Source organism: Oreochromis niloticus, linkage group LG19 (genome assembly GCF_001858045.2).
Source record: "Oreochromis niloticus isolate F11D_XX linkage group LG19, O_niloticus_UMD_NMBU, whole genome shotgun sequence".
NCBI classification, from domain to species: Eukaryota; Metazoa; Chordata; class Actinopteri; order Cichliformes; family Cichlidae; genus Oreochromis; species Oreochromis niloticus.
The window spans coordinates 1,996,954-2,013,912 of record NC_031983.2 but is presented as its reverse complement, the minus strand read 5'-3'; the positions used below and the strand labels follow the sequence as shown (position 1 = coordinate 2,013,912).

At 40.5% G+C, this 16,959-nt stretch overlaps 1 protein-coding gene across 2 annotated transcripts in view; it reads left to right on the top strand.

Moving 5' to 3' along the window:
• Nucleotides 1-12,257, top strand: part of bcl11ba (BCL11 transcription factor B a) — a 37,746-nt gene extending 25,489 nt beyond the window's left edge. For both annotated transcript variants that reach the window (XM_005477715.4, XM_003456198.5), the window contains exon 3: nt 6,887-12,257. In XM_005477715.4, coding sequence (XP_005477772.1) covers nt 6,887-8,889 — 2,003 coding nt within the window. In that variant the 3' untranslated portion in view covers nt 8,890-12,257. The remainder of the gene's footprint in view (nt 1-6,886) is intronic.
• The last annotated feature ends 4,702 nt before the right edge of the window (nt 12,258-16,959 follow it).

Genomic DNA, 16,959 nt, shown 5'->3' with positions numbered 1-16,959 from the left:
CGTGTACATGAGGACGTAGCCAAAGTGTTGTTACTGAAAACAGTTGGTTATAAGCAGCTTGTACAAATAAGCTGAAAAAATAGTTTCTGAGAACATTCACGCTGTCTTCAAAGAAAATTACATTTTTATCACCAGTTTATGAACTTCTCTGACTAAGCCCATCACTTCTTATTATTAAATTAGCACAAAATCCAAACCAAGCAGTAAAATTTCCATTTAGTGTTTCACTTTGGACAAATCGAATCACCCAGCTGAGGTTGTAGCGTGTAGGCTGACAGTAACAGTCTGTAGAGCAGTAAGAGTTAAGACTTTGGGTCTGTAGGCAACAGCATCTGTGGTGAGTCAGTCCAACAAAGTCACTAAAGTTTGATGCTGGAGAAAAGAACAGGTCCTCATATTTGCACAGCTAAAGTGATTTAATTACAGCTGCTGCTGTGGTGTTGTTGTGATTTTAGTTATGGACACATGGTGGACGGCTTTAAAAAGCTGCACTCGGCACACGTCATTAAAATTAACAGAATACTTTAACTCTGCACCAAATGAACTTGAAATGATCTCATTGGCTGGAGACACACACACCAAATAAACAACTGTTTAGAGAAAAAAAGTGTCCTCTACCGTGACAGTGATGTCCACACATGTAAGAGTGGGTAAACACGGTGCCTGATTTGCTTTGCTGCCATGCTATGATAGTGAATCGGCCGTGCAGGATGAGAAACTCTGTGTGTATACCTGGGTGTGAGGTCAGGGGGCACCATGGAAGAATAATAACGCAGCTTAAGTATGCAAAAAAATGTCAGGAAACTTTTTACAAGTGGGACAAAAGGCCAAGAGGAGAACATGTACACACAGATGTACACAGAGTCGCTGCGCTCCTGACTCGTCACAGCTTTCTTGTTTTTTGGTGTGGAAATGCCTCACAAAGGTAAAACAAACGTGTTAAACGGCTGCTTAACCTCATAAAGTTAAAATCAACCAGGTTGTTCTAAACTGCCGGGTCAGAGTTCGTGGTTGGATTTGGTTAATGTGTAATTTTTTCCTGCTAACACTTAAACAGAAAAGCTTTTACGAGAAAAAACATCAAACTATTCGGACCTTTATTGAAATGGCACGTTTTCTGCTGGTGAGCAGCATGTGGCTCGAACAAAAACATGTTTAGGTGCTGAAACATTCAAACATGATGGCAAAGAAGACATCGGGAGGACCGTCACCTCTGTGTTGGTGTCTTTATAATGGAACAGTGTTTTTTTTCCCCTGATGATGGTTTAAGTAAACTAGCTAAAGATTTAATGATGAATCACACTTTATGAAGGGAGCTTTTTCCCCTCAGATCAACCTTCTTTTTCCTTCTTTTTAGGTTATCGCAGAAATTGCTATTGCAACAAATAACATTAGGTGTTTAAGTTAGCATGAAGTAAAATGGAGTGGAAACTTTTTAGGCCTAAAATTACTTTATTTTTGTAAAGCTGCCTAATTTGCATTAGTTTTATCGATGAGCAAAATTAAGACTGGCCTGATGCTGCATACCAGTCTACTCTATCTTTGTGAAACCTGCCTCGGGTTATTTCAGTAACTCACTGTGTGTAAATATATGCAGGGTGCAGTTTGCAAGAACATCAAAGGCTAGATTTGGTCTTTCACAATAAAACAAAAAAGAAACAGCATGCATTGATTGTTTCTGCTTTGCTGCAGAACATCATCTCTTTCACCCTCATCTGCAAATCTGTGGACAGAATCTTTTGGATTTGAGCTCTGTAATGTGTTTTACAGCATCGTGGCCCTCAGGTTCTAACTTTGAGTAATGCAGTGAATTAAGTCGAGGATGGGGAAGCTCTTTTCATACTGTGGCTGCTCAATCACTTGCAAAGTCAACAAACTGTGTGTATAAAATTTCTTCAGAAACCTTCATAGCGACGTTTCTACCTGTGAGCTGTGAGACAGACGCCTCGGTGCATAACTGCAGCTCAATAAGCTGAAGTTAGAAGCTACAGATCTCATCTTTGTAAGTGATGTAGATGATCCAACATGCAGTTTAGACTCATAAGGAATATTTCCAGCACTTTTCTGTCAGGCTCTGAATCCTTTGCGTTTCTACATACATTGAAACAGCGATGCTTGACGGCACAGTGCAAAGTCAGAACGTGATCTCCGAGTCTCCTCTCCTGAGCTCAGAAATTCAATTTGAAATTCAATTTAAAGTCAATTTCTGATTTGATTATTGTTTGTGCTGCAGTGTAAAAATCAGAGGGTGGGGACAGAAATGTAACCCCACTGAGGATAAAAATAATTTAGCAGAAGCAGGGGTGGGTGGAGCCCCCCGGGAATTTGCTCCAGGAATTTTACTTTGATCTTATAAAGTTCCGGGGCGACTGGAGCTGGTATTGTTGACATTTAACTGTAGTTGTAGTAAAATTCATCTGATATTTTTCTATATATAAGAAAGGCAAAGGAACAGCTGCAGCTTGAGAGGATAGAAAACACTGGAAAGACGAGTATGACTCTGTGTCGTTTCCTCGGCCATAAAGAAAAAGGATCTTTGTAAGAAGTTGACACAATAATCCTCACAGCACTCGGCTGACACTCACTGCATTTATCGCACACATTTGTGTTGATCCGTGCGTCTGCTTTAATTGTACATCTCTTCCTCCCTCCTTCAACTGTAATAGCTGTGATTTAATTTGGCTATTTAACCTGTAATTCCAGCAATATTTATTGAGGACCGAGGAGGAGAAAATTGGGCCATTAGCCGCCCCAGATGAATACACTGAGATGAAAATGAATGCTGCTAACTGCCAGTTGACCTTTGCACCTTTGCTTTTCTAGACATTCCCACTCTTCCCTTTTTTTTTTATTAGCGGCAGCAACAGTAATTACGGCAAATTGAATCATAGTGAAAATTGGAATCTGACAGTAATGAGAGTTTTATACTGTGTGAAACTGAACCCGGGAAGTGAAATGAAGAAGAGAGATTACTTAAAACATGGGCTGCTGTATATGTGCCGCTGGACACACACACACACACACACACACACACACACAAACCAGACACCATTATCACTGGTTTCAACTGGGAGAATCCTTCTAGTCCAGACGACCTGATTGCTGCGTATTTGTTTGAGAGGAAATAAATCATATTAAAATTCATCTTCCTTATTTCTCATCACACTGGGTCGATGATATTTGGTGTCGGTAGGGTTGTGTCTAATAATGTGACATTATACATAGTGAAGGTGTGTGTGTGTGAGCCAAACTAAACACAGGCAGAGAGCCAGACTGCACAGAACGTCGTAGAGTTTATGGGTCTGAATAGAGAGTTTAAGTTGCTTAGTTTTGTCAGCACCTCTGTGTGTTACGCATTTAAAAATAATTATTTCTGTTTCTGCCTTTCCTGTGATAGAAACATGAACTGATTCCAGAGCATATATATGAGCTCTTATTATCTGTCAGTTAGAACCAACTATAATCGATTTTAAAACTTAGATTAAGGTTTATTATTTATTTATTTCAACAAACAAGTCATGTATTTGATGCAGCTGCCACTGCTGCACAGTAAGGCGAATGGCCAATTGTGGCTCTGATGTAATAGTACACTTTCCTGCTTTTGACCTCATTTGGTGATTTTTGAAAGAAAATGGCACATTAGCCTACATCATGTGATTAAACATCTGATCACAAATAGAGCAAAGCTGCAAGTTAGCTCAGCAGGCGACTCAAACTGCACCGTCACTCGTCCAATCTGGTGAACGATGAGCTGCATAATTTCCAGGGGGGATATTTGGGATCACTCCCCAATTTTATTTGCAGCATATCTGCAGAGAGTGACAAGCTGGGAGCCTGGATACCAAACTCCAGCTGTAATTATTTCATCATGAATCGTTTCAAATGGGAGTTTTCACTAAAATAAAGCCAGTTCAGACAGGAAACACGAACATCCCTCATTCTCGTCACATCACAGACCAAACACATCCTCTCGATCTGGAAGTCTATTTAAGCCACAAAATATACTATCTTCTCCTCTGACGTGTCAGCGCTGCTGTTGCCCCGCATCTCTGCGGTAAGAGCAGTCAGAGGATTTTCACATAGTTTTTGCTTTTGTCTGGCAGCTGAAGAGGGCATTTTAACAGCAGGAGCACATTTAGGTAGTGTTGTCTTGACAGATGGACACTGAACAGTGAGACGTAAAACCAGCAAAGTCAAGTTAAATAACAGCAAAGTAAGCAAACGGTTGTTTTTACATGGCAACATAATTGACTAAGTTAAACTTTATCTGTCATGGAAAATAATGTATTCTATAAAGGACAAAACTAGGTGCTCAAAATCAACTACTATAACCTTTACTGAAGCACGCGGTCCACACTTACTGTAAACAGACGTACAGTGGGTCGTAACTCAAGCCGTGTGTGTGCGCGCTCGACACAAACACACAGGCACAGTGTATCTGTGCAGATGCTGAGGAGGGGAGTGTGTTTTCTCATCCCCTCCATAAAGCACGGCCCTCTGCATTCTACCAAATAAAGTGATGAGCAGCTCCCTCGCTCTCCCTCGCTCGTTCTGTTTTTTCATATGGAAATAGGAAATAATGGGGTGATTAAATAGAGTCGTATATTAAAGTACAGCTGACATTAGAATTAGCATAATGTGCTCTCGCCTCAGGCTGCATACTTTATTTGCCATCTGCGTTAGACTCCTTTCCCCTGGGAGGGCGCACACACACACACACACACACACAGACACACACACAAACACACACTTCCCCCAAGCAAAAACCATGACCCGCTCCCTCCACTGCGGCCAGAGTGAAATGGCGCGTTCTCTATTACACGCTCCCTGTTTGGTTTGCTCACGCACACACACACACACACACACACACACACACACACATTCCAATGACTTCTGTCAGCAGAAGAGAAGAGGGTCAAGCTAACAGAGACGGTGAGGTTGGAGGTGGTGTTTTTTTTTTTAGTGTTAAGGGTCTTAAGATTTACTTAAGATTCAGCACTAAAACAGCTTGTGTGTGTGTGTGTGCGCGCGCGCGCGTGTGTGCATGTGTGTGTCTGTGAGAGAAACTTGCCAACAAAAGCTGAGACACGGGGAGCTGTTATTTTTATTGTGTGTGTGTGTGTGTGTGTGTGTGTGTGTGTGTGCGGTCTGCTATAATTAAGTCAAAAGGCTATACAGGACTGTGGAGCTAAACAGCTGTTCCACCTCTAGCCACTTCTCCTTAACGCACACACACACACACACACACACACACACAACCTTTTGCAAGCAAGAGATGGTGAGCAGTATTTATGGAATCTTTAATATAAATGAATAAATTAATTATTGAATTGATTAATGCTAACAAAGCATTATTTTCTTTCTGTAGATTTTTATATAAGATTAAATATTGTGTGTTTCACAGAAATTTTAAAAATGTAGACTAACAATACATTTCATACATTCCTAAAATATATATTTTTAAACAGGCAGATAGAGAAAACTGTATTTATACTGGAGATATGTGAAATTAAAAAATATTAGCTTCTCTGTGACGTCTGATAAAAACATCTACATTAGAACCAGTATTTATATATATATATCTATATATATATATATAGATATATATATGTGTGTGTGTGTGTGTGTGTATGATTTTGTGCGCGTGTGTTTGGCTGCAAAAAGAGTCATGGCCACACACACACACACACACACACACACACACACACACACACACACACACACACACAGCCAAATAAGGCTAACAGGGCAACAATTAGAGCAGCATATGTTTTGCCCAGTATCTGAAATGAGTGTACTAGGTCAACACTTCACTGAATACAAGAACAAGAGTATAATTACCATTATCTCTGTGTGTGTTTATACTTGTGTGTAAGGTTTGCTGTTTGGATTTAGTCATACGGCGCATCGGTGGTTCTCTAATATTTGAAACTCAAATCTGTTAAAAAATTGAAAAACAAGGTTTCTTCTGAAAATCGGTTGATTTTAACGTGTGTGTTTCTCTTTTGTGGTTTTCTGTCATTGTTTTTTCACTTAATTTCTGCTGCATGACTGACAGATTTGTCATTCAGCTAACACTTATAATAAATATAATTAATGAATTATACAATTTCACCTACTTAATTATCAATTTACCATTTATTAACTATGATTATTATAAAATAATTTTAAGAAAAAGTGTTATCATCAGCTATCGCTGCTCACGCCCAACTACAGAGTCAATATATAAGGTTCAGCCCTAAATAGGGTTTAACAAATCTTGGACTGCTCAGTGTTGCAGGAAATCACAACTTAGTGTTTTCTGCTCCACGTTATAAAACACTGAGGATTTAGATTTGTTTATTCAGATAAAGACAGATTTTTATTTGTTTGTCTATGAGTATTCTTGTCTTAACTAATATGACTTTAGCCAATTTAATTCTCTCAACCTTGGAGAAAAACCATCTAGCCTGCTTACACACATCTATATACACATATCTATCAAACACACAGCAGCCACATATAGTACACTGTAATAGCAGTTGTTAGCGAGAGAGTCCCTAAGACCTAAGACTAAGTGAGCACCTCTTGGTACATGGATTGAGTGTGTGCTGATCTAATGTGACTGTGGAAATGCACTTGTCAAAACATGATTAGTATTAGAATTTATGTGACAAGCTGACTACCCATAGTCTTTCCAGCTAGTAGCAGTCCGAAGCAGAATATAAAACACCTCCAGCACCTCACTGCCTCCGGCCAAGAAAATTTTACACAATGTAGACAGGTTGTTAAAAAGTTATTGTTAAAATCCATTAAAATCATGAATGAGGTCACATTAATGTAGCCTATCTCAGAAAAAAGAATCTGTGCTCAGATATTTAATTTATTGTTTCTGTGTCTGTTGCAGGTGGAAGGGATGAGCCCTCCAGCTATACATGTACCACCTGTAAGCAACCCTTTCCCAGCGCCTGGTTCCTGCTGCAGCATGCCCAGAACACCCACGGCATTCGCATTTACCTGGAGTCCAGCCCCTCCAGCGCAACCCTCACCCCACGCCTCACTATGCCTCCACCCATTGGCAACGACTCCATCCCACAGTCCCCCCTCACCAACTTTCTAGGGGATAACAACCCTTTCCACCTACTGAGGATGACAGCACCCCTGCTCCGTGAACCTCCCCCAGGCTTTGTAGAGAACCGTCTCCCCAGTACGCCTCCATTTGTCACTCCACCTCCCCGCCATCACCTGGACCCCCATCGCCTGGAACGCCTTAGTGCAGAGGAAATGGGCCTCATCTCCCAGCACCCCAGTGCCTTTGAAAGGGTGATGCGGCTAACACCTATGGCCATGGAGTCCCAGTCTATGGACTTCTCCAGGCGGTTACGAGAGTTAGCAGGGAACACTAACAGCACCACACCACCATTATCACCCAACAGGCCTAACCCTATGCATCGACTACTAAACCCTAATCCCTTCCACTCTGGGCCGAAATCGCCATTTCTGAGTACTCCTCCATTGCCACCAATGCCCCCAAACAGCACCACCCCTCCCCAGACGCAGAACAAGATCAAGTCCTGTGAGTTCTGTGGTAAAACCTTCAAGTTTCAGAGCAACTTGGTGGTACATCGGCGCAGCCATACTGGAGAAAAACCATACAAGTGCCAGTTGTGTGACCACGCTTGCTCTCAGGCAAGCAAGCTGAAGCGCCACATGAAGACCCACATGCACAAGGCTGGATCCCTGACGGGGCGTTCAGATGATGGCTTGTCCACCACGAGCTCCCCAGAGCCAGGCACCAGTGACGTGCCAGGTGAGGGCATGAAAAACCGTGATGGGGATTTCCAGGGGGAAGGCAACGAGGAGGAAGAAGAGGAGGAAGAGGAAGAGGAGCTTGAGAATGAGAGTCGACCAGAATCAAATTTCAGCATGGAGTCTGAGTTCTACCGGAACAGGGAGAATGGTTCTAAACCTCAGTCAGAGGAGAAGTCGGCCCTTGGCCTTGAGAAGATAGTGGAAGGTGGGGGGCTCAACTCTATACAGCAGTACAATAATTTGATAGTTGACAATCGTAAAAGGATGCCCTTCTCTAAGAGGGCCCTGGATGGCCAGCGGGACACTGGAGATGAGGATTCAGTGGCTGGGGAAATAGACGACCACCAACAGGAAGAGAGGACAACCATTAATGGCCGGAACTGTGGCTCCGGTGATTCTTTCTCAGGTCTGTTCCCCCGTAAGCCCACCCCCATTACCAGCCCAACCCTGTCCAACTCATCAAATAAGAGGATCAAGATAGAAAAGGACTTGGACATTCCCCCTGTACCCCACATTCCTTCTGAGAATGTGTACTCCCAGTGGTTGGTTGGCTATGCTGCCTCACGCCACTTCATCAAAGACCCTTTTCTAGGCTTCAGTGACTCTAGACAATCGCCCTTTGCCACCTCCTCTGAGCACTCTTCAGAGAATGGCAGCCTGCGCTTCTCAACCCCTCCAGGTGACTTGCTAGATGGGGGTTTGTCTGGCCGCAGCGGCACTGCCAGCGGGGGCAGCACACCTCATCTAGGTGGTGGCCCTGGTCCAGGTCGACCTAGTTCCAAGGACGGCAGGAGGTGTGACACCTGCGAATTCTGTGGTAAGGTGTTCAAGAACTGTAGCAACCTGACGGTGCATCGGCGTAGTCACACTGGTGAAAGGCCCTACAAGTGTGAGCTGTGCAACTATGCCTGTGCCCAGAGCTCCAAGCTCACGCGCCACATGAAGACACATGGCCAGCTTGGTAAGGAGGTCTATCGCTGTGACATTTGCCAAATGCCCTTCAGCGTGTACAGCACCCTGGAGAAACATATGAAAAAGTGGCATGGAGAACATTTGATGACCAGTGAGGTCAAACTTGAACAAACAGAGAGGGCCTAAAGCTAATTCCCTGTTTCCGTACTCTTTGACTTCAAAATAACAAAAAGGGGTAGCTGGATACTTTTTTATAAGATATTAATTTTGGGTTAATTTTAATTGCGTCTTTGATTAAATAAACTGCCAACTGAGAAAAAAAAACATGAAAACAGAGATCAACTGAAGCTGTCTAAACTGCCTTATGTGGCATTCGTTTTTAAACAATCCATCAGTTGAGTTATAAAATATATGGAGCCTTTAACTGTGCAATAATTTCTGTATTTATTGGATTTTGTATTTTGGCATGTGCAGGTACATTTTTATTAGAATTTTTTTTTATTGTTTTCTTTTGCATTACTGTTTTTTTAAAACCCACATGATATCCTGAGAGTTCCTTAGAGGACAGAAATCCATTTGTCTCTTTATTTTTTGGCCACTTCTTGTAGGAAATTGTATATTAAGCTAAATGTGTAATTTCTTGAAAAGATGCTGAATCAATCTTCAATTTGAAAGTGGCGTAAACTGAGAATGCTAGAATTAGTCTATTTTATGTGATACGCGAACAACAATCCTTTGGCATTGTAGCATGAACTGACTCTAAAACATGTCAATATAATTGGATATGTAGCACCAAGTGTCATATTTGACGATAAATGTAAAATGAAAGAGGATCCCAAGGTTCGTAAACCCTGTCTCCTCATGGAAACACCCTAACCGGCCACAAGAAGCTGATGATAGGTAAGGCAGCTGCTGACTGGTACATAGTGCCGAGCTCCGACAACGCTACTACATCTTTCCCTTTGTTTTGTTTTAATACCATCTCATCTACATTCATACACCCATGCACTCTTTTGCATGAAGCCATATGATCTGTATTATTTATTAGGAGAGAGCACGAAGCCATGACGAGTATGTGTAGCAAGAAATAGAACAAAGAGACCGAGAGAACACAGGGACATCTCAGGGTAAACTGTACTACTTTCCTTTATTTACCTGTTCACTCCTGTGTTGCCCCTTGGCAAACAACTTGCAAAGCATTTTTTTCATCATAGGTTGTAATCATTAGAGACAGTTTTACCCCTCACATGGCTAAAGTTTTAGCCTTAACATCCACCAGCTCACAAGTGTCCTCTTTAATCTTATGATTAGGTTCAATTCTTCCACTTTGTATGGAATCTGTATGTATTTGGCACACATGGATGGCAGTCTTGTAATGGAAGGGTCATGCTGAAATTTACATTTAGATTTACATAAGCAAAAATTACATAGAAACAGTACATGTGAAGCCTAAACAGGTCACTGGCAACCTAGTGGATGTTAAGACCTCAAAGTTTTATTTCTAAAGTAATAATAATAATAATAATGATAATGATAATAGCCAGATCCCTATGCATTTTGTGCTAAAATACATGACAATTTGTTAAAATTGCATTAGTAGTAAATTTGGACTTACTGCATTCTAGTGCTTGTACAGTCTGATTGATGAAGCCACCTCTCTAGAAATTTAAATTATTGATTGTTAGTTGAGTGCTGAAATAATAAAATTAATTTATCAGTTTGACTCATGTCCTGTTGTTATTTTAAAAACCATGAATCAGTTTTCTTTAAGCCCTTTTCACCTTCATAATGGCACTTTTGTCAGTGTACGAACTCGCAGCTCTGAACAACAGCACACGTACAGAGCTGTACTAAAGGGCCTGGAGCTTGGGATCACCTGGTACTAAAGTGCCCAAGGTTGCTAGGTTTGTCTTTCCCAATGTTGGCACTGTAAATTAAGAATAATAATAATTTATTTGGGACAGTTTTTGTACTGCCATTCAATTTGACATGAGTGTGCCTTGACCAATGACCTTCCTATTTATTATCTTTGACAAATGCAACATTTGTTATGAAGTAACAAATTTAACGAAAACTAAAACGTATCAACTTTACTGTGTAATGTGACCGTTAAAAACAGAAAAATCTAAATTAATACAAATGTAACAATGCTGAGTTTACAATGACGAGTACCCAGCACAACATCAATGTCTGTGTGTGTATATATGTATTCATATGTACATATAAAGGCACAAACCTATATATAGAGTTATATGAAACGAGTCTGTCCCTCAATAGAAAAGTCAAGAAGAGGACAAAAAGCCACACAAAGAGTTAGGGAAGAGACTGGACGAAAATCAGGAAAAGCAGAAACTAAGAAGATCAGAATTTAGTGCACTCTGTCTTAAAATAAGTTTACAGTATTGATACAAGGATAAAAATAATATGTGTGTGTATGTGAGTTTGAAACATTTCTTTCAGGTTTGCTTTGAAACTTTCTCTGAATGCCAAAGTGGCAACGTGTACATTGTTTTTCCTTTCTTGTGTTCTTTTTTCTTTTTTTTGGTGATGGGGTTTTAGTATATAAATATATATGAATATATATTACATTTTTGTTGTTTACTGTAAAAGTATACCAGTATTTGTAATATTGGAGAATGCCTGGGCATTTTACAAGACTATAAAAAGGTTGTTTTTTTAATTCTTTTTACGTTACAGTCCAGTTTAAATTGTGGGTCTCTTAAACTGTTTTTGTCACTGTAATTGTAAAAGTCTTAAGTTTTAGTAACTTTTATTCTGCCTTGGGTGTAATTAAATTTAAAAAATAATAAAATAAATGAATTAAAAAAATACTGAGCTGTAACACACTTGGATTTGATAGTGGGGGGTGGTGAGGGTGGGTCACGTTTTTTTCAGGAAAAACACACTGAGAATCCTGACTTGTATCTATTTTTCTTCTTCTGGAACGGAGTATTCTTCATGGATGGTTTGAAATACATGTGTAGGCACTTGCTGTCATTCCTAAGGAGCTTGTCTTTTAAAAAAACAAACTGAAAAAAAAAAAACCTTGTAGACTATGTGCATCCTTTGTGAATAGGGTACTGTGAGTACCTCGAGATGTCTTGATCTTATATTGGGATGCAGAGGGGCCGGTGAATTTAATGACACATCCCAATCCAACGACGGGCTGTCACAGCCTGTTTCTCCTCTCGCTGTGTGGGACAAACAGAACCTGATGAATTTGTACTGATGTAATGAATCATGTTGTACAGAATGGGATCAAATAAAGGTTGTTAAGCAGCCTTTTCGCGACAAAAACACACACTGATGTTTTGTTTACCGCTCCATTGGTTGTACATAGTTTTTTATGATGATGCTGTTTTTCATTTTCTTTGACTTTTTGTGATTTCTAACTGGCACTGGCAGTGAATTCCCTGTGTTTTGGGGAAGAGGGTGGACGTGGCTGTTCTGTTTGACCTTTGTGACCTCCATGTCAGTTTTCAGGCACACGCCTCCCACGTTGATATTTCTCGGCATGAGAACAGAGCACAAATACAAGCTGTTACGTTTCTTTATCCTTTGGTTGTTTGTCTCAGTTTGTTCTTTGAGCTGGTTAAACACAAAGTGACCACAGGAAAAAGTCAAACAAATAACAACAACACCAACAGAAAAACACAATAAAGTCATCAGCCTCTCATGAATTCTTAACCAATTTACTAAAGCTCTGAAAACATCGAGTCTAAATTACAACTACGCACAATTAGCACTGCAGCAGCGGACCTCAGAAACCACAATCCCAGGAACACCTGCCAGCGAGCACAGTGCTAAAGCAAACACTTGGAGCTGTGATAGCACACATTTCCTTAGATGCTGTTTGTATTCACAATCAATCAAAAATGCCATACTGGCAGCTTTCCACGTTTGTGTTGAAATACACTGATAAATATAGTTGTGAAAATACAATGCAGAATGAAGTGGGATGAAGTGAGACACTGTCACTGTTGGTATGTAATAATGTCTGAAAGCAGAGGGGAGGGGCTTATTTGGAGTAGGGTTGTAATGCTGTTTTTAAAGGTCCTTTATTTAAATACACAAACTCAAAGGCTGAGGTCCGGCCTGTGGATGCCATTGGCTGATTACAGTAAACGTGACTTTCAGACTTCCTCTGTCTGCTTCTCCTTTTTTAATCAAGACCACTGAAACCAGTCAACTCATCAAAGTTTGTTTGTTTGCTATTTTCCACACTGAGTCATTATAGAATATTTAAAGTGTAATTATGCAACATAATAAAAATAATGTCAGTGCAACTCATAAATAACTTTAATATTTTACCTAATTTAAGTGTTAAACAAGATACTTTATTACTCTGTCGACATGATTACACTGGACAATCACAGCATATAAAGTAGTAATTTAAATAAATAATAATGTATTTAAAAATGAAATGAAAATTATGTCAATAATGAAAAATTATAATATCATAAATAACGTAACTGTTATAGACTCTCATCTCCTTTCACTTCTATTTTCATTCTCTCTATTTTCACTTTAATTTGACAAAACACACACACACACACAACAACTGAAAGCATAGATGCTCTGATTTATTTTCTTGGACCAAGAAAATCAATAAGTAAAAATCGTATATTGTGATTTAGGGTAGTTGTGTTTTCAAGTGTATTTTTTGCATCTGTAGTTAAAACTACAGTGGTAACAGTACAAACAGGCCTTCATAGATAAACTATACATACATACAACATTTTAAGCCTAAAATCTTTAGAGAAAACATTTTAAGCACTACATTTATTTATCAGACACGTGGACAAAACATATTACCTTATTGCTAATATGTAGTCTTGGAAACAGAATCACTGAACACGGGAGCATACTTCAATCCCCATTTTAATTACTATAAGTACACCTGGAACCTGAAAATATAACATCCAGTTTATTCATCGAATTTGACAATAACCATATTTTTTCTCGCTGCTGACTCACATCCTTTGTCAAAGAGTGTGCCACACAAGAGGTGGCACTGCTGCCTGTTAAAATGTTGAACCCTGCAATCAATCACAGAGGCTCAATATTTTTCAGATACGACAGTGAACAAATGACAAGTCAGAATAATTAAATCGCATTCAAAGACACAGAGGAAGTGTTGTTTTTCTATTAAAAGAAGCGCAAACCAGACAAGAGGAGATCGTTTTGTTGTTTCCATCTCTCAAAGCCCTGCACTCCTGCGACTCTGAGTGACAGCGTTTACAATGAAAATACAAAAATCTACACGATAGCAGCTAAGATAATACATCTGTGCATCAGCCTTTCCGTCTTCTTAGAAAGGCAACACACGGGGAAAATCAGTCCCTAAAATGAGGCCATTAATTCTCTCATCACCTGCTTCAAAATTTTTACATTGTCGCTCTTATTTTGATTTAATTTCTTCTTTCCAATTCCACAGCAGAGAAGAGGGTGAAAAAGAAATCCAGACCCACAATTAGACCGAGGGAGGTAGGAATGCGGCATTGGACAGACCCAAGCGAGTTGTGATTTGGCTTGAGTTTCAAGGCAAATGGGTAATTAAGGCTTTTCCCTGGCCGGCCTGCACTTTGAAGTCCCCTACAGGGGGGATTATCCCAGCCAAGAGAAAGACAGTGAAAGCAAAGTAATGAGACCCAATAAGAGGGGAAGAAACAGAGAAAAGGAAGGAGTGAAGGCTTGCTGAGGAAAGAGATTAAAAATCAAATCATTCATTTTAACACAGGCATGCATTGCAGGCAAAATAATGCCTAAATTCCAAGGCCTCCCAAGCAAAAATTGAACAATCGTGATTTAATTAATGCTTTAATTGACATAAAATTAATCGAGGATGATCGAGTGGATGTTACTGACATATCTGTGTTTGACGTGAATAGTTTGTCCTGGAACTTCTGGTCAGAAAGAAAAGGAGAAAAAATGGAAAAAACAAACTTTTTTGACAAAATGTGACTAACACACACACACATACATATTCACTGTTTTTCTATTGTTCATTTCATTGTAGTATATCGGCTCTCTTAACATCTAGCAGGTCACTGGCGTGGTTACGTTTGGCTTTGATGTAGCCACACAGGAACAGAACGTAGAAAATGTTACATTTATTTTAATTTGACAGTTTTTTCAATTTACAATGAAAATACAATGAATGTGGAGGATCATAACCAAGCCTTACCTCTAGCCCTAGATGGGTCACCGATGACCTGGAGAATGTTAAGAGGATATTATGTTATCACAAATCCTAACAACTGGGTTACACTATTGTTTTAATTTGAGTTAGCGAATGTCAAGTTCTGCTGGACTACAAAACTACAGACCAGGCTGCTCCCCTCTGCCATTATCAACCCCTTAACCTGCTTTTAGAACTACCTAAAAGTGTGTGAGCAGTGGTGGAGGATTAAGGCAGACAGACACCTCTGGTTATTCAGAGGGATGGAATTATTTCAAGACCCTGACTGGCTGTCAGCACACGCAGCGCCTCCTCCCTTCTCGTTATAAAAAAGCAACTTCAAATGACTTAAGCTGCTGGTCGTCAGCACCAAAGCCACACTGTTGACAGGTACAGTAGGGTCTTAAGCCTTTAAGATCAACGGTGCTATTCTCCCTGACAAAATCCCCCCGAGGGCTCCTCCCTGATTGGATGGCAGAGGAATGAAGCATGGAAGTAGAGAGGTGTGGCGGAGACTGAAAAAGAAGGGGTCAGATGAGAAGTTGTCACAAAGCTGTGAGGAAAGGGGCAGAGAACCTGGGCCCGTCTGTTTAATTATGGCAGAGGTTTAATAGCCAATCGAGGAGGATTTTCTCAACGCGTCTGCTAATTATTAACATTATCATTCACCGGCCTCGTCCCTTGTCCAATCGGTTGTCGTGCCTATTTCACAGCTCTTTCCAAAAACACAGCTTTCTGTGCCGCACTTTCACTGTCAGTTTCTGCCCTCGAGACTTTTCCTGGGTTCACAAATAAGAGGAAGAAGCACTGTTGCCTCATCTTCACATTGCAAACAAAGGACGAGAAGTTAGCTAATTGTTAGCTACGTGCTTTATACGTGCAGAGGCTTGACTCAGCGTGTTGCTGCAGTCATTTGTTTCTTATTGTATCTGTGCATTGTTCCGACACAAAGCCTTACATCGTTGTCTCTGAAATCAATAAATCTTAGTGACAAAGGAGAAGCTATCGATTTATTTCAGCTCACAATCACAGCCACTTAGGTGATTACCCAGATAGTGTGTCATTATCTGACTGAATCAAATCTCCATATGTGGGAAAACCAGCTAAATGTGATGAGGATTTATGCTCTGTAACATCTTATATATTTGAGTCCTTGTTCTGAATGCTAGGAAAGTGATCGGCAGGGTGACTTCTTTAAGAAAAAATGGCAGAGAAGGAAAAAGAGGGAGTTAGCGCTGCAAGTCCTGAAGGCGCAGTATAAGAGGTGCACTGTGTCTTTTTGATATTCAGATTTGCCTGCCTACACACAGCATTATGACACATTTGGATGATCGCATTGTAGGATTAACGGGCCTGCCTTGTCATTTTCAACAACAATGCCACGATTTAGGGATGCTATTTCACACACGGCGCTCCGCATTAACGCTGGCCCAAAGATTTACATAAATCTTTGTCTTAAGATGAAAGCAGAGAGGGGCTTGAGACAATGAAGTTAAGCTTTAGAAATGAGAGATGAGAGGAAGGAGAGCCGTCACCAGGCATCGGTGGCGGAGGGAAGGAGGGAGGAAAGTTTGAGGATAAATCAACCAGTAGTTATGTTGATTTGACGAAGACTGTGCCTCTTCCCATTCTAGTTGGTGTCCATGTGGTAGAAGTAGAAATAGGAAATTTGCATTTCCATATCTAAAAAGGGGTCGAAAGGAGGTTAGATAAATGGAGGTGAAGGTGATGAATGAGTGTGTGATTTAGTGTTGTGTGGCTGAACGAAAGCCTTCTTCTTCCACATAGGAACTCTGTCTTTTAACCCCCCCCCACTCCTTCTGTCCTCTAATCTCCTGGCCTGCAGCAGTCATTGGAAAAAGTAGCCTAGATTGTTGCGCCTCCCCCCTTCTCCTTGATTGGATTCATCGTGGCTGATTGAGAATCTGCTTACATTAAAGCCAGTGAGAAAAGCGATAGGATCAGATAGATCTGACCACTGAAGGCAATTTTTTTCCCTTTGAAATTCAGAGGAGGTTCTGGTGGTAGGGAAGGATGGGGAATGGGGACCAGATTATGGGGCAAGTGAGACAGTG